We start from the raw sequence: 24,515 nt of genomic DNA on the forward strand, positions 1-24,515 counted from the left end.
TTTCATAAGTCTCTTTAGCATCCACAGCCCTTATCAAGTGCATTTACTGTTCTAAGTACACATATGATCCTAGATGACCCTCCTGAGTGCCCTGAGTTGGAGTATGCCATGTGACCCTCCTGAGTGCCCCGGGTTAGATTATGACCACCGTGCCACTTGCACAGCCTCCAAACTGCCTAGCCGTCAACGAGGTCAGAGTTCAAGGGCCCTGACCACTGCTGAAAACGGCGGGATTCCCCAACTGCTGCTCTACCTGCTCTGCTTCCCCCCTCCCTAGCCTCCTGGGGCAGGGAGCCTCAGCACCCCTTGCCATCTAGGTCAGCAAACTTACGGTCAAGGCCATTGATGTAGCGCATGGTGACTTCACAGTGGCCCCACACAGCACTCACGACCGGGTACAGTTTCTTGCCCTTGAGGCCACGGAAGGCCACGCCCAGGTACTGGCCATCCACGATGAAGCTGAGCGTGCCCTCGTCCATGTCCAGCACGACCAATAAGGAATCTGGCAGAGCAAAGGCCTCATCTGGCCCCAGGAAAGCAGGGTATGCTACCCCAGGACGGTTCTTGCCATCGTGGTAGAGGCGGCTGCGGCCCAAGTCCCAGCCCCATGACTCGGAGTCGCTGCCCACCAGTGCGGTGTAACCCACTGAGTGCAAAGGGGCACGGGCCGTGGCCACGCCCACCACAGCATGGGTGCCCCGCTGCCTAGCTGGCCAGTGGATCTGCCATGCGTGCAGGCCCCGGGCATGGCCCACTTTGCCGCGGATGCCATCCGTGCTCTGGGCCACCGGGTGGCGGTGGAAGGTGAGGCGGTCGTCATCCTTGACGAAGACATTGAGCGAGCGGTCCTCGGGGTTCCACGCGTGTCTCAGCTGCACAGCCAGCCCTGCCGCAGGCATGTCCAGCAGCTGGTCTAGCCGTGCTGGCCGCCCGGGCTCTGAGCCTCGAAGCTCCCGCTTGGCTGGCCGTAGTGATGGCTCTCGTACCTCCACGGACTTGAGGCTCCCAGAGAGCTTCTGACCCATGGCTCACTATGGGGAGGGGACCGCTGCGGGCCACTGCTACCTCGCAGGAGCCTCCACTCCCCGCAGCCAGGGATGGACCCCGGGGCTGGGAACCAGGCTTCCTGATGGTTGATCTACACAGCCTCTGCTGGGCTGTGGCAGGGGCCCAAGCTCCTGGAAGGAAGCAAAGGGCACAGGTTATGATAGAAGCATGGACAGCCAGCTACTCATCCCTTCACTTATGCCCTGGCCCTACTACATAACTAATGTGCATAATAATTAATGATACTTCATATCTAGTACTTTCTAAGTATATGAGATATGGCAGACACTGTCCTCAATGATTAAGGTTTCCCCATTCATCTAAATCTTACAGAGGTCAGTGACTAGCCAGTCTCACAGGTAATAAGTGACTGAGCCACCAGTCAAACCAAGGTCCTTTGCTCTCAGGTTCTGTTCTCTGGCACCAGAACAACCACCACTGGAAATCACTGTCTCAAGAAGAACTGAACCCCCAGAAAATGGAGTGCTGAGACACAGGGTTATACACATTTAGCATGTGACTCATGAGTTTAGGCTCCAGTTGTCTGGAGCTTAAAAAAATATCTTAAAACCTCCCCAAACCAGGTTTGTAAGACACAGAGCAAGTATCCAGCAGGGTCACCCAGGGACAAGGATTCCAGAAACTATTTGAGGATGGTGTGTTGTCGCCACGGGAAAATAAATGGCAACGAAAGAGGAAAAGAGCTGGTAAATCCAAACTGTGCGGCCAAAGAGCACTGGTACAAATCCTTCTCTATTTAAAGCTTCTCCTTGACTTTACTTTCCTCCTCTGTAAGATGGGATAAAACACCTCCCTTCATGTGGTCTGAAACTTGAAAGATAATATGATAAAAGCTCAGATCTGGAATCCTGGAAGCAGGTGTCCTTTTGGCTTTGTTCTTCAGAGATCCCACAGGGAATTATTTCTCTTGGATACACCAGTGTTTTCCCTGGGTATAGAAATATCATTGATAACATTTATCCTAGTTAACATTCCTTAATACATTTTTCCAGGAGAAGTGACCACAGAAAGGTCATTGAGGCTCCAGGAATCTTGGGGTGCCTGGATGGCCCTAATTATGGGAAGAGGAAGGTAGAGCTTTGCCCTACCTGACTCCCATGGCAGGCAGAGGACCGGTATGTGCCTTCTTCTTCCCTAGCTTGGGAGCAGCGTGGCTCAAGACAACTTTCCCAAGACAAATGAGAAGATAGGATGCTGCCATGCTTTGTCTTGCCTACCCATGATTTCCTATTGGTGATGGTTCATCTTCACTGTCAATTTAAGAAGCACCTATGAGATTAGTAAAGCTCACCTCTAGGTGTATCTATCAGGACATTTCCAGAAAGAGTTAAACAAGAGTGGAATGCCCACCCTTAGGCTGTCGATTCAGATAGAATAAAAGGGGGAGAAGAGAAAGCTCCCTACTGTAGGCATTTTCTCTCCCCTACCTTCCTGACTACCATCGCCATGATGTAGGTTGCTGTGCTGGGCCATGCCCTCTTTGCTATGATAATCAGAAACCTCTGCAATTTCAAGGAAAGGAAATCCTTTCTTCTCTAGGGCATTCTGTCAGGCATTTTGTCATAGCACAAAAGGCTGCCAGACACAGAAAGCTGACACTGAGATACACAGCTGGTGTGGTGACTATACCTGACCACGAGGTATAGAAGCTCCTGGAAGTAATTTGTTAGAAGAATTCAGAAAGTTTGGAGAAGGCAGCCGTAGAAATCCTACAACGCTGTTAGCACAGCTTCCCTGGTGATTCTGAGACCTAAGGAGACCAGGATGCCGAAGGGAATGCCAAAAGCAGTAAGACATCTTATCCAGTTCCAGCAGAAACAATGTCTCATGGGAACTGAACCCCGGGCCACTTGAGTTACTCTCTGGCAAAGAAGCTATGCATATTTTGTCTGTGTCCTGAGACTTCACAGAGGCCGAATTTAAAGGTGAAGAATGAATTAATTTGGGGGAGGGAGTCTGAGGGCAGCCTAGTGTTCAGGCTATGGCTAAGTTTGGCTCTTTGGCCAGATTCACAGTGAGGTCTGGGAGCAAAATACACAGTGGGAAGATTCAGACACTTAAAAATGGACTGGGGCCGTTACTACTGACTGTGAACTTGGCAAGACCCAGGATCGCCTAGGAGACCAACCTCTGGTTGTGCTGTGGGGGAGTTTCTGGGCTGGCTCTGTGAGGGTAGGAAGACTCACACTAAAATGTGGGCAGCACCGTTCCATGAGCTGGGGCCCTGGCCTGAATAAAACAGAGAAGGTGAGCTGAGCCAGCATTCATCTCTCAGTCATGGGTGCAAATCTGTCCCTCAGTCCAGCTTTCTCCACCACCACCACCACCACCACCACCACCACCACCACCACCACCACCTATAACAAGCTGCAACTAACCCTTTCCTTAAGTTGCTTTTGTCAGGATTGCCACAGCAATGAGAAAAGTAACAAATACAGAAGCCACAACAGTGTGGCCTCTAAAGAAAGAAGAGCAGTGATTCTCAACCTTCCTAATGCTGCGACCCTCTAAAACAGCTCAACATGTTATGGTGATCCCCGCAACCATAAAATTATTTTCATTGCTACTTCATAACTCTTAATTTTGCTACTGTTATGAATGGTAAAAATAAATATCTGATACGTGGTCCCTGTGAAAAGGCCATTCATCCCCCAAGGGGTCTTAACCCACAAGTTGGGAAACACTGGATTAGAGCCGTTTTAGAAGGACATCAGGACAACTAGAAAGATACCTTGAGAGCATCTGGGGAATTGGCTCAAGAGTGTGAAGACTTTCACTTGCTTCAAAGACTCTGCCCCAGGAAGAGAACTCAGGATACCTGCCTGCACCAGGTTTCTAGGAAATATTCCCTGCTTTCAATCATCAAAACATTCAGAGGCCACTCAGCCATCATCAAGATGCTCTGGATATTGCTTGAGGAGGTGGCAAATCTAGCATTATCCGCCATGCTGGTTTTGTAGGCACTCAGAATGCAAGAACTATTGGATCATGGAGGTTTAAACCTAAATTACAAAGGAAGACCTAGGTAGCTAGAAAACCTGTGACAGATGTAGAATTTCTTTCTTTCTTTTTTTTTTTTTTTTTGATTTTTCAAGACAGGGTTTCTCTGTGGCTTTGGCGGCTGTCCTGGACTAGCTCTTGTAGACCAGGCTGGTCTCAAACTCACAGAGATCCGCCTGCCTCTGCCTCCCGAGTGCTGGGATTAAAGGCGTGCCCCACCAACGCCTGGCTCAGATGTAGAATTTCTGCAGGCAAGGGATTCCCAGGAAAAGCCAAGTGATTCCCCCAAGAGGGTGATGCATGAAACTTTGAAGGTGAAGCCAAAGATGGCTGGAAGATGGGATGTCTGCTGAAGAAGGCAGCAGGCAGAGACAGCCCACAGAGAAGCCAGATGAGCTGCAAATGATAAGGTCAGAGGACCAAGGGTGCTGGGACCTCCCAGAGCTGACATCGTGATGCCTCGTGCCCCAGGTTTTCCCTAAGAGGTTTCAGTCTTGTTTTGTTTCCATCCTTTCCATTCCCGGAAACTGTCTATTGAAATGGGGATGTTTGGTCACCATATCTTGGAAGCATGTGACTTGTTTTTTATTTTGCAGAGGCCCACAGCTGAATGTGTGCAAGGAGATTCAGAGGATAATTTGGATTTGAATAATGTTGCAATTGTTGAGATTTTGGGGACACACGAGAGTGACTAAATGCATTTTGAAAATATTATGAGATAGAATTGAGCCTTTTGGGAGCCAGTGGTGAAATGTTGTAGCTTGCATATTAATTGATAAGAGACGAACTTGTGATAGTTAATTCTTTTTCTTGGGTGTATGTGTGCATACCTGCGTGTGTGTGTGTGTGTGTGTGTGTGTGTGTGTGTGTGTGTGTATGAAGGTGTATACATGTATACAGGTGCATATGCACATAAGTGTGTAAGTAACCTAGAGATCAACTGGGAATGTATTCTTCATGTGCCATCTGCCTTATTTTTTAAATACGGGTCTTTTGTTTGCCTGGAATTCACTGAATAGACCAAGCTGGTTGACCAGCAAATCCCAGCTATCCATTACTCTTTCCACTTCCCCAGGGCTGGAATTACAAGTACAAACCACCTTGCCTGGCTGTCTTACATAGTTTCTGGGGATGAGCTCAGGTCCTTGTGTTTGTATAATAAACACTTTACCACCCGGGCCATCTCCCTGGCCCCATGATAGTCTTGTGGACTTCTCTGGCTTGACAACTGCCTGGGAGGATAGCCAGGTGCATCTCCGGTACTACTGCAGGCATCCCTGCATGCTTCTGGCCTCCGCCATCGGATCCACCCTCCTCCCGCACATCCCCTCTGCCACAGTGAACCGAAACTCTGAGACTGTGAGCCAAAACAAATCCTTCTCTCCTTAGGCTGTTTTCTCAGGTGTTCTGACACTGACAGGAAAGTCTAATACCCCACCCTGACAGAAGCACACCCCAACCAAAAAGTGAAGAAGGGAAGGAAGGACCCCTGCTGTCACTCAGCATGGACACACATGTTTTGAATTTCTTTTTTAACCCTCCAGTTTTCGCCTCAACTCCCCTGTTCTTCCCTTTCGTTATCAGGTCTCCGCTTTAGCTGGTATCAGCTGGTAACTCTCTTTGGAAAAGTTCTGATCTGAGAGAATACTCGATCGCAAAAGATCCCCAACACTCGATAGCTTAAAGGTAGCAGAATAAAACTACTCGTGTTCTTATCTGAAATCAACCAAAATCAAGGAGAAAGAGAAACAGAAATGCAAAGGCACTCACTCTTCAGCAGAACCAGACACATTTGTAACCCAAACCACAGCTTAGGAGGGAAGGCTGCCAAACACAGTCAGAGGCCCCTAGAGCAGGCAAGATCAAAGCCAGTCCAAAACACCTCGAGAAGGCACCTTGCAGGTCAGGGCTGTGGGAAAGCCTGCAGAGCTGGGATTCCTGAAGGAAGAATCCAACAGTCTAATCAGAGCATTGGGCACAGGATGTGCAGTCTGGTGTCAAGAGGCTGCCCTTGGCCTCAGGGAATGGGAAGACAGGGTAACAGAGGAAACCACAACCTGCCTTCTTCACAGGCAGCAGAGGGCAGGAGGAGAGAAGCCCACAGCTACAGCTCTGCAGCCTGAAAAGAATCAACTACCCAAAGAAACCACCACCCCAGTCGCAGAGCAATCCTGCACTCTGTAATTTCCAAAACTTCTTCTGCAAATATGTCTGCAAAATCCTTATCCAAGACAGCCTGCCTAGATCAGTAAGAACTATACCTGGATGTAGTGAAGGAGTTATTAGAGGGTGGCTCGGTCCAGAGGGTGCTTGTCGCCAAGTCTGAAGACCTGACTTTGATCCCAAGACCCACGTGGTAGATGGAGAGAACCAGTTCCCAAGTTGTTCTCTGACCTCTCACACTCTTCCCCCGCCCCACGCTCACCCTTCCCCCGCCCCACAAACACAAAAAAGTAAATGCCATTTTAAAATTTTAAGATACTATCAGAGAAACAAAGGAGAAAAAGGCAAGTCAAGAATAGCTGTCATTTAAAACAGCTGCTGTAAAGCGGCTAGAAACTGTGATCCAATCGGTAAACAATCATTGCAGTTACTCATTTTAGAAGGCAGACAGTCTAAACAAAAGATTAAATTCACTCTACATAGTTATTCTAAAGATAACTTCCCCGACTAACAATAAAGCACAAACCTTCTAAACTGTCAGGAGGAGGCGGCATAAAGTAAAACAGACAGTACCCCGGAGGGCTTTGTTTTAAGAAGCTATTGAAGCAAGACAACATAAAGACATGAGATGTGATAGTAAAACCAAGCCTGAAGTAGCAGCCATGTCAATGAACAGCCATAACAATCTACTCGAAGGCAAAGACTGAAACTAGGAACAAGACAGAATCCTCCCCCCCCCCCCAGACAACACATGAGAGCCATCCCAAAGAAAAGTGAGTCCAGGCCAAACACAATGTAAGGACACACACAGCCAGCTGTGTGTAAGGTCATACCGAGAACAACCTTAACACGAGGCAAGTAAAGTGATTTTCAAAGCTGAAGTTTTAAATGAAGCAAAGGAGAATATTTTGGAATAATAAAGGAATATGATCCACAGCTGAAGATCAAACACAAAAAAATGGTGTCCATAATTTAGAGCAAAAGCTAGAGGGACTGCAGGGCAGGTGATTTTAACGCCCATTGTCCAGCTCACGAGTGATCAGCTGACCAAATGAAATATAGACAGTGAAAAGGAGAAGCCTACATAATTAATCTGCCAGATCTAATTGGTGTGTGGGTTGTGTTCTGTGTCTCAAAAGCAAAGAATGCTTGTTGTTTTATGTGTTCATGGAACTACTAAAACTTTTTCTGTTTGGCAGCTCATAACTGCCTATAGCTCCAGTTTCAGGGATCTGACACCTACACGAAGACGTTCAATCAGGCGTAACATGAATGCACATGAAACAAATAAATTATTAAAAAACTTTTCCTGCATATTAAGCCACAAATAAAGCCTCAGAAAGCGAATATAAGACAGTATCTGATAGTGGTGGGTAGGCGTGGGGGGGTGGAGGAGACAATCCATCAAAGTAGATCTCACAAAAAAAATCACTGAACATTTTCTAGATTTTCTTTAAACAATGCAGATTCTAAGTTTTCATATACAAGTGTATGGTATCTAGAAAGGAACAAAAATCCATCTATTAATCTGCAGAATGTGTCTGACACAAGAAAGAGGAAGCCATAGATAATGGTTTATGCTAACAGTTTTTTTTTACATTTGTCCATTTATTTTGGGGCGAGGGGCATGCACTCCAAGGTGAGAATGGGGAGATCAGAGGACAACATCTGGGAATCAGCTCTCCTTCCTCCACATGGGTCCTGGCATTGAGCTCAGGCCATCAGGCTCGTTGGCATACACATCTTACCTTCTGGGTGAGTCATCTCACTGGACCCCATACTGATAGACTTCTTAAAATGAAAATATATAAACTAAGAATAATTAGGTAGAAAAGTAACAAAATAAAATAAAAAATTAAAAAATTAAAAAAAAAAAAAAAAAAAAAAGAGAAAACTAACAAAATGAAGAGAAAAAATCCAAGAACTGGTTCTTTTATGTGGAGAGAGGGGCTGGATATCACAAAACTAAAAGCAAGCCAATAACTCATCCAATTTAGTCAATCAGACTGTGTTTTCTGGTAGCTACTACTACCTACTACACAAGCCCTCGATGTGTATAATGAGGCACTTTCTCTGTGTTTCCTTCTTTCCCAAGCACAGAAGCACATTCTAGTCATTAAGATGGCAGAACAAATTCCAGTTGGCGGTACGGGGGACCCAAGATACCCAACCTGCACTCCTCCAAACTGTCAAGGTCATTAAACACAAGAAAAGGTCAAGAGACTGTGACAGCAAAAAGGAGCCCAAGGAGAATAAGGACCAAACATAAGATGGGTTCCCTGCTTGGATACTGGACCCCTCCCCCACCCCCCAAAAAGGAATGTAGGCAAAAAATCATTGGGAGAATGAATAATACTGTACCAATATTGGTTCGTTAGTTGGGACAAATATGTAATACCAGTGTAAGAGTTCAGTGTAGGGGAAGGAGTATGTGTGTGGGGTCAGTAAAGGAAACCTCTCTGTATGTTGGTTTAGTCCTCCCCTCTCCCAACCCCGCTTTCTTTCTCCTTTCCTCCCACACTGGAGATTAAACCAGGGCTTCATGCAGCTAGTTAAGTGTTGGGTTAGTTTTTCTATAAGTCTAAAATTATTCAAAAAGTAAAACTTATAATTAAATCTTAAATCAGTTTCTCAATTTGAGGACGGCCAAGCTTTACCACTTACTTTACGAACTCCTAATCTAATACATTTAGATGAAATTCATTGTCTTCTCTTTCTTTTGTTTTTGTTTGTTTGTTTTGTTTTGTTTTGTCTTGTCTTGTTTTTTCGAGGCAGGGATTTCTCTGTGTAGCCCTGGCTGTCCTGGAGCTTGATTGATAGACCAGCCTGGCCTTGAACTCAAGAATTCACCTGCCTCAGCCTCCCAAGTGCTTGGATTAAAGCATGAGCCACCACCTCCCAGCAAGAAACAACTCTGAACTGCAGCGAAAGTCATTCTTTTGTCTATCAGATTAGTGAAGATCCAGAAGATGAATGGCTCCTTGCAGGAGGAATGGAAAAGCTGACAGCCTTGTACATCATGGAACTGAATGTATTCTGGTCAACTCAATGGATGTAAATTAACTCCATCTTTCAAAATGGTAAATGTACCTAATCTAGCAATTCCACTTTACCCCATTTATTTAGCTATATTCTCAATTGTGCACAGCAACATTTTACATATTGTGCACACTCAACACTGTTTCAATAGTGAAATATTGAGGAAAAGCAAAAGAAGACAGATTAAGATACTGTTGAGCCTACCTACCTTGGTTTGAAAGTGAAACTGACCCCTCCCTCCATAGTTTCCTGGGTGTAAACATTGTATCCCTATGTGGTACATAGCACTGTTTAGGAATCTGTGGAATCTGAAGGAGACAGAACTTTTGGAGAAAATGAGTCCCAGAAGGTGGTGGGTCTTGAGGTTTTACAGGCCAGTTCTACTTCCTATCCACTCTTGCTTCCTGACTACAAATGCAATGTGACCTGTTGGCTTCCTGTTCCTGCAACCATTCCTTCCCCAGTGTGACAGACTGTATCCTCTTGAACTGTGAGCCACGTTGACTTTTTCCTTAAGTCGCTTCTTGTTAAGTGTTCACCACAGCAACAACAAAGAATAACTAATACAGAACATTGGTAATGAGATAAATCTGGCCATGTGGTCCTCGGTCTTTGGGATTTGTCTGAAGAAGAATTTCAGAAGAGTTTAGAACACTGTGCTACAAGAAAACTTTAGAACGCTGTATGCAGAACTTAACAAGGTATTCTGGTGGGAGTTTGAAAAGCCAGAATCCTTAAAGAAATGTGACAGTGGAGGCCCAGCTCAGGAAGTTTCAGGGCAGAACAAGGACCCTATTGAGATCTGGGTTAGAGGCCATATGTGTGCTATTCTAGCAAAGAATATAGCTTCACCTTGCCCCTGTCCTGAGAACTTGAGTGAAGCAGAATTTAAAAGTAACACACTAATGTATTTGGCAGAGGAAATTTTTAGGAGAGGTTCAGGCTGTGAAAGTATCACTAATGCAGGTCTGCAGTGAAAGTTAGCAACAATGGGGCAGAAAAATATTTTTTAAATGTGCCATTTGGCTAGAAAGTGAATGAATATGGCAGTTTGAAAGATAACGAACAGTTCTCATAGGCCCGAATATTGGAATGCTTTGCCTCCTCCCTCATTGTTGGAACTGTTTGGGAAGGATTAGAGGTGGGGCCTTGTTGGAGGAGGTATGTCACTGGGGGCTGGCTTTGAGGTTTCAAAAGCCCACACCATTCTCCCCCCCCCTCTCTCTGCCTGCTGTTTAGAGGTAAACTCTCATCTACTGCTCCACTGCCTGCCTGCCTGCCTGCCTGCCTGCCTGTTTCCATGACCCCTGCCATACGGATCATGGATTCTAACCTTCTGGACCCGTGAGTGCCGAATTAAACGCTTTCTTTTTATAAGTGGCTTTAGTCATGGTGTGTGGTCACTGCAATAGAAAAGGAACTAAGACAATGAGGAAATTTAAAGTGGCTTACCAGGCAGATGCAAAAGGAGAGGCTATAATTGTTAATGAGGTTAACCCCATTAAAGAGAAATCTCCTTCTCTATACTAGGACAATAGGAAAGTCTATGCAGACAAAACACTATTCATCAAACATACCAACTCCCCAACTTTAATTGAAAAGCGAAAACCTGAACCAAGAAAGCATCTAAACGGATTCCCTGATTCAAACAACATCCTAGGATAGCAGTTCCAGATCTAACGAGGCATTACAAGGGCCACTACAGCTGTGACCAAGGTGACCAGGCTATATCTCAAGTTGAAAATATTAATTTATTCACAATGTTCTTGTTTTGAAGGCATTAAAGATCACAGAGGCTTGCTCTATGGGTCCAGAGAGCCACTGAGACCAGGCAATGTATGGGAGGGTCAGGGTTCCCACAACGAGGAGCCGAGAAGCCACTGCCATGAAGTTCTGAAGGCAAAAATTTATGATGCACTGGAGAACCCAGGATGTTAGAGATGTCTGAACTATGGGACATCTACTGGGGAAAGCTATAGGTATAGACTAGATCTGGCCTAAGACAGAGGCTGTATGTGTTGAAGGTGGAAGATCTGAAGGACTGGGCTACCTATGCTCTTTGGAGCCCAGATGATATCATCTTAGCCCCAAGAACACACCTGTGTGCCTATGCGGGCTGCCTAAGAGTGTAAGCTGGAAGGCAAGAGAACTGCAATCTGGCACTTTTACAGTTCATTAGAAGACACCTTATGCTCCTATAACAACAGTCTAGGAAACTGAAGTGGTGAGGGATGCTGCCCAGTCAAAAAGACATAGTTAAAAGATGGCACAGCTGGTCTCACCATGAACTCAAAGCCTCATCTGCTTCTGATCTCTCTTGCTTCTCCACCACTACCCTCAAATATCAGCACTTGGAAAGTGATTCTAGATCCAGCCACCATGGCATACAGCTGTGGCCAAGACGACCAGGCTATAGCTCAAGCTGTCAGCATCGCCCATGAGCTACTAGATTTGCAAGCATGAAAAGATACAAGATTAAGTGGGTCATAGAGGTTTGTTCCATGGCTCCAGAGAGCCACTGAAACCAGGCACTGTGTAGCAGGAGCAGGGTTCCCACAGAGTCCCCGAGAGGCTACTGAATGAAGCTATGAAGATAAAGCCTATGGATGCAGTGGAAAACCTGGGATGTTGCACATGCCAGTCAGCCTGCCAGCTTTCCCACAGGCACTTTTTGACAGACAGCATGCTCCTTCATTCAGAGGCAAACACACCCTCAGAGTTATGGCATGACATAATGTGAACCGAGGTCACATAACTAGTTGAACAGCAGGCCTAGGGTGGCTGAATGGGCAAGCCTGGGCTATCACATCTTCCTCCATACTGTTTAGAACAGTTCCCTCCAGGGCATTGTCACCACTCTGCATGACTGAGCCCCCCGCCCCCCCCCCACACACCTTTTTAAAAATCTACTTTCATAGCACAACAACTTTGCTATTTTGTAGTTCCTTACCAGCTCTTGACCGTCCCATGCTGGGTGATTCTGGTCGAGTGTTCCTCTAAGTTTTTATACCTATTAGTGGCAGACAGGGCTCCTGCTGTTTGGGGTATAATAAAGTGAGCATCTAAATAGACTGTCCCTTAGCTGCTCCCCAATGCAGGGTCTTCATGTGTATTCATGTCGAGGCACTACAGAACCCCTGGCCCTGGGTTGGTTGGATTCTGCCTGTTTGCTGGGTCCTGGGCAAGGTCTTAACTTCTGAGACATCACTAAACCACTGTTGACTCTTTGCTTGCCTGGTTACCAGCAGCATCCTCATCAGGAATCCTGGGAAGGAGAAGGGCCCCTTTAAGTTGTGTGTGTCCCCTGCCGTTGCTGTAGCATTCTGTTATGACATGAGAGTCTGTACTGAATACCCAGAATTTGCAGTGTGGAGGCATTCGGAGGCAGGGTCCCTCACTTCTCCCATCTCTTTCAGGAAACCTGCCCTGGTCCCCCAAGTCTCTAGAGGCCTACTCCAACTTACGAGAACCACAGACTAGTGAGGAGGGTCACCTTTCTGGATCTGCTGAGGTCACCTATCCAGAAACAAAAGCTGCCCCTACACTTCCGTGTCCCCCAAGAAGCAACTTACGTCTTGAGAAATGCCCTCCAGGGTCTGCACACAAGGCAAGCACATGGGTAGGCTGTTGCAAGGAGGCACCCAGCCCAGAGAGGCTCTGGGTGGGCTCTTTCAGAGAATGGGTAGGGAAAGAGCCTGGGCATCACTGAGGACTCAGAGCACTATAGATGCCGGCCTCTCTAGGCAGCTGGTTCTTGACTGTAACCATGCTTAGCCCTTACTTCCTCCCTCTAGCCAACCACTTTTCTTCTCTCATTTCTATTGCAACAGGTAGCCCATGGCCAGGCACACAGAACATACCATAGAATCTAACTTCCTGATAGATATAAACCCAATAAGCAGCAGACACACTTAAGCGTACCAAGAGTAAGGAATTGACTTCCCAACCCTCCATGCTTCAATGGTGACGTTTAAACATGCCATCAGAAGCATCGGCTTCATTCAGAGGCTTCAATCATGACCGAGCAGGAACACAAAAACTCAGATTATTGATGGTCCTTCCTGGGACCCTAGTGGGTGTTGCTATTCAGCAGGGCAATGAGGCAGCATGAAGCAGCCTTACCACACTGTTCCCAAACCCTCAGTGCTTTGTATATTATATCACATTTCCTACAGTCAAGTAAGTCTCAAGAGGTCTGGATGGCTGGGCTCAAGACGGGAGGGATCTGTCTACAAGGACCCTGATGACTGTAGGCATTGAGTGATGGCTGAGTGACATGCCCTCCCTTCAGTGTGGCCTTGGGGTTTAGCCTTGCTGGGGTCAGGGACCAGGGCAAGTTTCATACCTTCCTTTAACTACAGGTAATGATATCCCCCTAGGGATCCACAGCTATAGGAAAGTATGAAATTACTTTCCTCTAGGGAAATGCACCCCAGAGGGGTGAGAATTGGGGACAGCTATGGATAATGATTAGGACTGTAAAAGCAAGGCAGTTTGACACCACTGAACTTCCTTAGTAGATGGAAAGATACTTTCGTCAAACCACAAACCAGTCTAGAACACACTTTCTGCTTATACCCTCCTAAGATGTTAAGAGAGGGTTCAAACTCTAACTGTCCCAGGACGTTCAACAGTGCTTCTCCAGCCCACAACCCTCAGTGAAACCCTTTCTCCGGCTCTCTGACTGGCTGCCACTGTCCCTTCCTGTCTCCACACGCCCCCCACCCCGCCCCCATGTGCTATCTGAGTAATTGCCCTCACTTGGCTATCAACAACTCTTGAACAAACCCCTTCCTCACCCCCAATCCCCCCCCCACTACCCCCCCCCCCGGCTCCAGGCTTTCAGAGGCCCTGTGCTTGTCTCCACTACAGCACATAACATGAGGAGCCCGACTGGAACACCTCTGGACAACAGGGGCTGAGTTTCCCAAATTGAGTTCCCGGGACTTCATCCACAAGGGTCTGGTATAGAGAAAAGGTTGAGTGAATGACTTGGGAGCTGCAGTGGGAATACATGCTGCCTCAGACTCTTCCAAACAGCTACTCAGGGCTAATGAGTCCTGCCTGGTCCGAGAGCCTATGGGCTGTTTGTAAGCTTTACTTGCTACAAACACTAAATTGGATGGGTATTTTATTGAAAGATGATCACTCAGAATGAACCTACCAACAGTGAATAAACTAAGGAACCCCTAGGGCTTTAATCACAGATGTCCATTAGATTTTCCCATAATACACACAGGGAGCTCACTCCACACTGGCCAGGCCAGCCTTTCTCTCCCAGCACTCACAAAAGCGGCCATCTGTCCAGTCCAGGTGGGGCTGACTCCTGACTCCTGCCGGTCCCATCTTCCTAGAGCTCAATCAATGAGGCTTCCCCAGCCTCCCTCCTCCTGGGGTTTCCATGGGAATCCTCCTCCTACACAGAGTCAGAGGCTCCTGGGATAAAAGCTCAGCTGTCAGCCAGCAGGAAGAGCAGAAGCTGGGAGGCAGGAGGCTTGCTGGGTGGTGGCGACCAGGCCAGCAAGCTCTACAAGGTCATTTGAAAGAGATATAGGTCAGATCCAGTGGGACCATGTGCCCCGTACCTGTGGTTTGTTTTGTAGAACAGCTGTCCTTCATGAGGCCCAGCATTGGCTGGTTCAAGCTGGGGCAAAGCATGGCAAACAAGGCTGAGGCGGGGCTGCCAGGGAGACCCTCTAGGAAAATGTTATTAAAAGAACCCAGTCATGTGTATGTCCAACCTCTCATATAACTCCCAAGATGAGTGTAAACTCACTGGACATGAGTGCTTGTCTGAAAACAGGCTTCCTAAATCAAAGCAGGGCCATTTAAGCACCAGGGTTAATCCAGGGGACTTGTGGATTCCTCTGATAAGCCGGGGACATCTTTTTTGCATATGCTGCATACACCAGGCTTGGGAGGAAAAGGGCAATGCAGGTAGACAGGAGGGGCCTGCCTATGAGAAGCGCCCTATCCCTGGGACTCTTACCACACCCTCAGTTATCGCACAGAATGTGGCTAACAGGTGGGGATGTCTTTAAGGGCCAGCTAACCCGACCAAGCTCACTCATTTCTGGAAAGGCAGAGTTGCAGACCACAATGAACACAGTTCACAGGACCACAACCATAACCCACAGAGGTGATACTGGCACTGCTCTGCACTCTTCCTACATGTAATGTATGGCACTCAGAAAAGTGGAATGTCCACGCCATCTTTCCTGCCTGCTCTATACATGCAACACCTCAAGGCAACATCTTAGACTCTGTCCCCTCCTCTCTGTGTATCCTTTCTTAAAGTTTGCCCTTCTATCCCTCTGTTGCCATCCACAGCCCTCTTTGCCCTCCCTCACCTAGCCTCTGGCCATTATAGATGCTCTGTTGGGCGACTCTGTAGTGCATCTTTCCATTCTAAGCTTTCCACTGGGCACATGGCCACCTTCCCAACACAGTGGCACATCTGAGAATCACATGTCCTGGGCTGAGCTCAACCTCTTCCATCTCCATAACCCAGGTTCCTGTCTGTCTATTGCTCCACTCAATACCTTCTACTTCCTCTTGGTTTCCATCTTAGTGGAATTACTGGAGCAGTCTCCTAGGGAGGACCTATGATTTTTGCTTTGGAACTCTAACCCAACCCCGCCCCCTTGCTGCCAAGAGGCTAAATCCAAGCAGGCTGTCTATCACTTGCTCATTCAAACACACCCCCCCCCCTTTGAGCTGACACCCAAGGGCTTCACTGTCACCGTCTCCTTATAGCCTTTCTCTGACCAGTGATGCCAGACTCTGAGTCGGCTTACCCCTTTAACCCCAAGCTTCTGGGACTTGCTCACCTTTACTGCCCACTGGCATTTTCTCACTCCTCTGTGCCCCATTGATGCCATCCTAACAATCTAGTCCCACTGATGCCTCCTGCATTACACGTTACTTCTAGAAGGCTAACCATGCCCAGCTAACTGCCACCTGTCTTCTAGACCAGTCCTGTGCACACCGCCAGTCTGCATTAAAGAGTACCTGTCAGAGTCAGGTGTGATGGCCCACACCCGGAGGGGTCCAGAAGATTGAGAGTTGGGAGTCAACCTGGGCTACACTGTGAGTTCTAGTCCAGCATGGGCTGTAAGGTGAGAGAAAAAAACTTGAAGAAGAAATGCTTGTTGGACTCAGCGATTTGTGTTTTTACCAACAAGATTTTTTCCCCACAACTGAAGTGTACATTTGGAATGTGAATTAAGTTCCGTGTTCAACCTGTGAAGTAAGAATCCCATGCAATCAACACTCCACAAAGTTTATGACAGCTCATTTGGGGTCTTTCCCAAAGGATGGGCCAGACAGCTGCTTCCTGCAGCCTCAGAACAGACGCCTGTAACTGAGCCGCAGCAGGAAAGTCAGTCAGCTCATGTAGGGACCATGTTTTATTTAAATGTGCTGCTAGATTTTTTAATTTTTTATTATTGATCTTTTTGCCAAGTATGAACGATCATGCTCACACAAGTTAAGTGCATACATTAAGTGCCTTTTTTTTTTTTTTTTTTAATGATTACCGAGAAAGACTTCTGATGACTTGGAGCAAGGTCCTTCTACCCTCCTGATTTTTCCACATCCAGTTTCTTGTTCTATCTAGGGAGCTCCTGGAGATCTTTTGTTATCGTGCCAACAGAGGAGGGCCCTTTCAGGAGCACCGATGTGTGGCAATGAGCCAGACAGCTTAGAAAAAAAATTAACAAACTGGAGCATGTTGAGTTTCACTGGGCCTGTTCCTCCAGAGGCAAAGACCTTGCCTCGGGCCTAAGCCTTAGTCATAGCCACATCCTGGCACATGAATGAAGTCTCCAGGACAGGCTTCCATGAAGGATGACAAGGTTCTGGTCCTGTGACCAACTGGGGTAGGGTGGGGTGGGAGTGGGAGTCAGGAGAGGAATAAGCCCTGGGAGTGTTGGAGCAAACCCAAGATCTTATGTCAGGGTCTCAGGGGTGGGGGAGACAAACGATGAAAAAGAAGGTAGTGCCAGTGGCAGCCAGGCCTAGAGGGCAAACTCAGCCTTTACTCCTGGCAGCGTTGAGGAAGTTCTAACTAGGGAGGAATTTGGTCTGTTTATATTTTTAAGGATAAAGGTTTCCTACTGGTGAATGGTTATAACTATTTGCTGTTCTGATGTCTGAACAATTGAATCTTAGGGCTTTCGTACACATTTTTCTTATTGAGTGAGGCAAGGCATATAGGTTTTCGTGTTATTTCTGTTTCACTCTGTGTGCGTGAGTTGCCTGTAGTCTTTGTCCTTTGGGGTGCTTGCTTGTCTTGAAGATTCCTTACACACTTTCTGCTGAGGCTACAGCTCAGGGGTGGAACACTAGTCTAGCACACACAAAGCCTCCAGCACACACACCCCAAATCTGTTACAAATTGGAAGATATGAAGCCTTTGCAGTAAGTAGCAATTCGTTTCCCAGTCGGTCATGTCTTTTGACTGCTTCTGGCAAGTACTACTCGCCCCTCCCCCACAGGCAGATTTTATGTCTATGTCACTGAATGTATCAGTCTTTAAAATCAAAGAGAAATGCAAACTGAAGAGATATTTGGGTGGTATGACTGGTGAATCTAATTTTGTTTACAGCTTGCAAAGGCTTAAATTCTTTTTACCGTCCCTGCTATGGAAGTTTAAACATGGGGGGGGGGGCGCGGTCTCAAGAACTGCGGCCTCCTGTAAAGAAAGTTTATTTATATCACACTTTTGACATTTGGGTTTTCTATAAAGTGGGTTCATCTGCAGCCCTAAATCAATACTGAATGGTTTGGGAAAGGGACTGGTGAGAAGAGGCTGAAGGATTCTCCCATCAGCCTGAGTAACAGAAACTGCAAGCTTCAGTTGAAAGACAGAGTTGAAAGTGAGGAAACAGACCGGAAGACTCAGAGGTGAGTGAGTGCACGGATCACTTCCCACAGGGCAGGGTGGGAAGAATGAACTTCATCTCTTCCAGATCTAGATAGGCTCAACAACTGTTTGGGGCAGACGAGAGGGAAGATAAGAGGACGAATTCACACCCAAACCCTGGAGTGCTGGGGACCTTAGAGAACCGGCTCAAGGTCACACCCACGGGCTGGTGCTGGAAGCACAATTCGAATCCAAGCCCAGGATTGCAGCGCCGAGAGTTCTAGAGACAGTCACACAAATACGCCCTCTTCTCTATTCTTGGCTCAGCAGCCGGCGCTTGGCCACCGGGCGGTGGGAACCACACTTCCTGGACCTCACCAGCCAGAGGTCTGGGGTCCCTTGTTTTTCCTGACTCAAACAGAGTGGACATATTTACCACACTCGGGGCATTGGCTTCCTCCCTGCTTCCCGTAGCCCCTCGCCCAGGGCTCCCTGAGCTCCCTATTCTCTCCAAGTTTATCTCCCAGCCAGGCTGGGGACCAACCGCGAGGCGCTCTGTTAGAGCGGAGCAGTCAGTCAGTCAGTCATCGCTGCCCCAGCATCGGAGATAAACCCCAAGAATCACCACCAGAGCCTAGTGAGTGAGAGGCGCTTTACTTCCGCAGCGAGGAGCAGACCCCGAGAAATTACTGTCCTCGTCACACAGATGAGGCAGCTGCTGCAGCTCCGGGAAGTTGGATGATGTACTGGAGCTCACAAGGCTAATATTAACGCTAGCTAATGCTTTCTGAGTGCCAGGCGCAAGTCTCCGCACCACCCTGCAGTTCCTTCCAACACACTAGTAAAAGGGGCACAGTTATCACCCCCATCTTCCGGATGAGGAGACCGAGGTTGTGGTACTTGGCCCAAGGTCACCCCAGAGAGTGACGGATATAGGAACGAACATAGCCAGGTGACTCCGGGAGCAATTTTTTGTGTTGTCTCCACTACACAGAGAAGCAGCGGGTTTCAAACCCTCAGTACCAGAGGTTGGCCTCAACGCTCGTCCCAAACCAAGCAGCTTGAACTGCCCAATTCGCAGAGACATTCCCGCGGACCGCGACCAGAGGGACCCCAAGAGCACCGGGTGTGACCGGTGCCGGCCGGCAATCACCCTTTAGCGGGAGCTGGAGAACACTTACCATAAAAGAGAGGGCGAGCGCCTGCCCGGGAGGAATCCCCAGCGCTGGCAGGTCCGGAACTCCCGGGAGAGAGGTCTGCTGCCGCTGCTGCCCACTCAGGGGCGCCCGAGCGACCCCGCGGATGCTGGCTTCTCCGCCAGCGGCGCGTCCTCTCGGCTTGTGCCCCGCAGCAGCGCCCTCTCTCCCCGCAGGGTGCCCTGGAGTTAGGGACGTTCCTGGCGAAGTTGGCGCTCAGGCTCGGCAAGAAGGCTCCGAGGTCCGGTCCCGGGTGGGGAAGCGCCCGACTGCGCGGATCTCAGGGGGGCGCGGAAGCCGGAGCCCTGGCCGCCCCGAAGCTTGGCGCCTGACCTGGAGGGCGGCGAGTCCCCGCGCTTAGGGCGCACGGGCCGCACCTCGGCCGCCTGTCCCTGGAGTGCCGGGTTTCTTCCCCAGCGCCCCGGGCGCACGCCGCGATGGCTGCTGCGGTGGCCGGGGCCCGGGCTGCCGTGCGCTCATCGCCTTCCCCAGGGGCTGGGCGCCTTTGTGCACGGGGCGCGCCGACTGCCAGGGCCAGCTCTGGATGCTGCAGCCGCCGCCTCCCCCTCCTCCTCCACGGCCGCCCGCTCCCCGCCTTCCCGGCCGGCCCGGAGGCTGCAGCTGAAAGCCGATCCGGCTGAGCTCATCCCTGAAGGCCACTAATCCAATAGCCGCGGAAGGCGCGGCCGCCGGGAACGCCCCTTCCCCCACCATCCCGCGCCCGGGCCGTCCCAGCTCGGGCGGCTGCCGGCTCTGCCACCTTCTGGAGGCCACCAGCTGGCGGGAGTGGGAAGTGGAACCCGCGCCCGCGCCCGCGCCCTTGGGCCGAAGTGGCGCGGACGCCATTCACTCATCTGCCGGCTGGCTGGCCTGGACACTCGCTCACACACGCGCTCATTCATGCGCACGGGTCCTCCCCCATTCATTCAAGCGTGCCTGGAGAGCCGGGGTGGGTGCCCCTGGGGGCGGGAGATGAAGAGAGGAGACACCACTGTCACCAGATAGCTTTAGTGTCTGTACTCAAGGCGTGTGGGAAACAGCGACGGGGAAAGAGAATGCTTTAATATAAAACCCCTTGCCTTAGGCACACATGCCCACACTTTATTTCTGAAGCCAGACTCCAACTCATCTTTCAAAGCCAATTTCATGCCGCACCTGCTCCACGGTGCCTTTCCCCGCTCTGAGAGAAGGATCGTTGCTTAGAGGGCTACAGGCGCTGATGGTGGGCTGCTCTCTAACTATACTAGCTGGGTGAGCTCAGAAATAAGGAAGAGGGCGTGACCAAAGCGAGGGACCCTCTGTACTTCTCGCATGTGTTTCCTTGAGGAAAGCCAAGATTCCTGGCCAGGGCAACCTGCTTGCGATCCCAGAGTTGACATTGGGTCCGTTCCACAGCCCTAACTGACCTCACTCCTCCCTGATGGGCTTTGAGCAAAGATTTCTAAATCAGATAGTGTCCGTTTTTTCATGGACACAGAAGACAAGCACCTGTGATCCAATCCTGTGAGCCAAAACAGGAGGTAAGATGAAACAGGCAGGGTACTTAGGGTCTTGAAGACCATCCAAAGGGCTTGGCTTTCCGCCAAGATCAGTTAGGCAGGCCTTTCGACCTTGACAGATTCGCTGTCCAGAAAGATAGTCCAGTGGCAGAGTGAATAAATGGATAGATAGCGCAAGCCAGTTTGGAAGCTGTTACAGAAGTCTGAGCAATGAAAGATGCTTTGCCAATTAGGACAGCTCAGTGGTGAAACAAGGGGGTAGACTGAGCAAGTGTTTATGATTTTGCTTATACTGCTTCATCTATGTTCACAGGTCTGTACCCATGTGTCTCTGAATGCCCTTGTGACTGCACAGAAGGGCTGCTGAAGGAATGTGACCTGTGCATACACTGGCTTGTTGTCCCCTGCCTCGGGATGTTTCTGGAGCATCTGCTCTGTCAGCTGCTGTGGTACTAGCAGAACTGGACAGCATGAGATGAGAACTGAGGAAAACTCAGAAGAAAAGGGATTCCAAGTCATTGGCAAGTCATTCCAAGGACTGGAGAGATGACTCAGATGGTTAAGAGTACTGTTGCTCTTGAAGTGGACCAGGGTTGGGTTCCCAGCACCCACGTGGTGGTTCACAGCCATTCAGAACTTCAGTTCCAGGGGTTCTGATGACTTCTTCTGACTTCCATGGGCTCCAGGCACGTACATGGTACACATATGTTCATGCAGGAAAAACACTCATGCACTTAAACTTGAAAACAATAATAAAATAACCAAGACTTTCCAGCTGATGGTTCCTCTACCTAGAAACGGCCAACCTTCATTTCTTTCTCCAGCAAGGAGGACTTCACAACAGCTTAAGAACAAGGTGGGGAGGGATCAGTAGCCATAGTTTGAAAAACTACCCCCTCAAACACACACCTTTGTGCCAGATAGATTCACTACACAAGCATTTACAAATGTGACTCTGCCTTGGGCATCAAGAAATGGGCACAACAGCATCCCCAGGTGTCACTGAAGTTCTCCCAAATCCTGCACCCCCTGAGTAGCATGGGTGTGGTTTGTCCCCAGCTTTGAAATGTGAATGAAAGTCTATTCATTCCAGATAGGGTATCCATGACAGACCAGAGAAATAATTCTATCCAAGTCTAGTTTGGAAAACCAGTGTATTTATTGGGGCTACTAATAGGAGCATGGAAGCACAGCACTATCACTAGAAAGCCCACTCACAAATGGATAACAACTCAGGAAAATGGTATCACTGGGGCTCCCCTGCACAGCTTGCTGTCAGAAGAATTCCTGAGCCCCAGCTTTTACAAGCTTGAGAAGGGGCCTTGTGAATCTTGTAACTTTCATGAGCTTTCTGAGCCTTCTAAGTTTTATGAGCTTCTGGAGTCTTATTGAACGTCTCTCTTCCCTCCTGGAGAGAATGTTTCTATTCAGAGGAAACAGCCACACAAGAAGAGGAAACAATTCACCATTTTGGGAAATAGCCTGGATAACCTGATCAAACGCTCTTTAAACTGAAGTCTGCAGCCTATAGACTGCCCTCTTGTAATCCCTGGCCCTGGATAGCCATATCCTCCCCACCCCTCCCTTTCCTCTGAAGTGTAGGCTGGATTTGCCATCTTGCTTTTTACAAATAGAACACAGTAGGACAGACAGGATATCCCTCCCAGGACTGAGTAATGAAAAAACCAGCTGTGCTGGGCACTCATTGTCTCTCTTGCTCTTTTGGCATTGCTCCCTGAAGGAAGCTAGGTGTTGTGCTGTGAGGAAACCTGGTGATGGACTGAGCTCAGCCTGCCACCATGGAAGCCTTGCCATCAGGCTGCAGTCCTTTCAATGTCTTGACTACAACCTCAAAGATAACCCAAGTCAGAGGCACAAACTAAGCTACACTGATTTTTTTGTTTTGTTTTGTTTTTCGAGACAGGGTTTCTCTGTGGCTTTGGAGGCTGTCCTGGAACTAGCTCTTGTAGACCAGGCTGGTCTCGAACTCACCAAGATCATCTGCCTCTGCCTCCCGAGTGCTGGGATTAAAGGTGTGCGCCACCACTGCCCGGCTTTTACACTGATTCTTGACTGGTGGAAATGTTAAGAAAATGCCTGGTTTTAAGCTTATGAATTTGGGGAATGTTTATTAATTGGCATCAGATAACTAATATAAGATATTTCTAATTGCCAGGAAGTCTATCTAAAATAAATCCTTGATGAACTTGGCATAGTCTTGTTCCAAAGAATATACAATACTTCATAGACCTATAGCCAAGCAGCCATGAGCTTAAGTCTCAGTTTAGAGATATTTGCTTTTAGCCTTCTCATTTGAAAAACAGGGACAGAATTTCTTCTGAGTGTGGTTTTATGTTGTAGCATATTACAAAGTAGGTGTTCAGCAAATCTTTTCCTTATGCTTCGTACCAGGAAACTAAAATCTGCAGCATTCTTAGAATTTTTGAATGTGAAGAGTCATGCGTGGGGCAGAAGGTCTATGAGATGGTGTCCAAAACATCCTTTTTATATTTTTCAGTCACACAGATTTATGTAGCACAATGTCGTAAGTGGATACGGGAAAACCATGAACTGGCCTTCTCTTGCCTCTGCTTCTCCAAGTCTTGGTTTGCTATCTACTTCCCAGTGTCAGCTGTCAAACCTGAGTCTCTTGGTCTTGCAGAAGCATTCACCATGGTTTTATGGCAGCTGAGAAAAAGTTATGAGTTCTGTGACATTTTGGAGTGCAGAGGCTTGCTGGAACGAGGTTTGTGGCAGGGCAGGAGAGAGGGATTATAGGTCTGCCTGTCTTCGACAGCTATAGGCTGCTCAACTTGATCTACAGTATGGTACAATTCTGAGGGAGTGGAGTTCAACACTTAGATCCTGTTGTCTTCAGCTCGGGTGCCATCATCTCTACTAGATGTCCGGGCAGTTTTCATAAAAAGAAATGTCCTGACACATCCTTCAAGGCCACACCTATGACCCACTGGGTGATCTTTATACTTCTTAGTGGGGTCTGGGTTTGCCCATTCATCTAATTTTACTTCTTTTCACCTGGTCCTGGGACAGGGCAGAATGAACCACAGAACTCCCGAAGCGTATCTCGCTCATTCTCCCCAACACCGGCCTTGGCACACGCTGACCGTTTCCCCTTATGCAGACTTACCCCAGGTAGCTCTCTAACTTACCTGAATGCGCTATATCTCCTTGAGGGAGTTTTCTGCACTCCAGGGAATGATGTCCTTCAGTGTGTGTCTTTTGTCTCTCCTACCCTCGATGCTGCTGTTGCCTCTTTTCTTTTCTTTTTTTTTTTTGAACTATTGTCTTTTTTATTAGATTTTTTTATTTTACATACCAATCCCAGTTCCCCCTCCCTCCCCTTCACACACCCACTCCTCAGAAGGGGTAAGGCCTTCCTTGTGGAGTCAACAAAGTCTGGCATACCAAGTTGAGTTGCATCTTTTCTTGTTCCCACTCTAAGATAAGAGCACTTCAAGGGCAAAGTTGTCTTTTTCATCTTTATACTTTTTGTTACAAGCCTACATTTTCTTCTTGTTAATTTCTCAAGGAACAGTACTCTATATTTTTCCTGAGCAGCCCTGGCTGGGTGAGGGGCCTCTTCTTTGAAAACTATACGGCACTTGGTTCTGACATCTTGAAAACCTTCTGGGATTTGTCAGATCACAGTCTTGCACCTGACAG

The 24,515-nt window shown here is 48.2% G+C and overlaps 1 protein-coding gene and 1 long non-coding RNA gene across 3 annotated transcripts in view; one reads left to right on the forward strand and one right to left on the reverse strand.

Moving 5' to 3' along the window:
- The window catches only part of Spsb4 (splA/ryanodine receptor domain and SOCS box containing 4), a 74,215-nt gene extending 54,254 nt beyond the window's left edge, over positions 1 to 19,961 (reverse strand). Inside the window, exons 1-3 of one of the 2 annotated variants that reach the window (XM_027410902.2) lie at positions 19,318 to 19,961; positions 16,282 to 16,381; positions 332 to 1,178 (exon numbers count right to left, since the gene is read on the reverse strand). In XM_027410902.2, the coding sequence (XP_027266703.1) occupies positions 332 to 1,025 (694 nt within the window). In that variant the 5' untranslated portion in view covers positions 1,026 to 1,178; positions 16,282 to 16,381; positions 19,318 to 19,961. The remainder of the gene's footprint in view (positions 1 to 331; positions 1,179 to 16,281; positions 16,382 to 19,317) is intronic. The other variant, XM_027410901.2, reaches the window with a different exon arrangement.
- Positions 17,035 to 22,999, forward strand: LOC113835178. Its single transcript, XR_003484476.2, has 3 exons — positions 17,035 to 17,126; positions 18,020 to 18,177; positions 21,145 to 22,999. It is a non-coding gene; the product is annotated as an uncharacterized LOC113835178 (long non-coding RNA).
- The last annotated feature ends 1,516 nt before the right edge of the window (positions 23,000 to 24,515 follow it).

The sequence above is a fragment of the Cricetulus griseus genome, chromosome 4, assembly GCF_003668045.3.
Source record: "Cricetulus griseus strain 17A/GY chromosome 4, alternate assembly CriGri-PICRH-1.0, whole genome shotgun sequence".
Taxonomy (NCBI): Eukaryota; Metazoa; Chordata; class Mammalia; order Rodentia; family Cricetidae; genus Cricetulus; species Cricetulus griseus.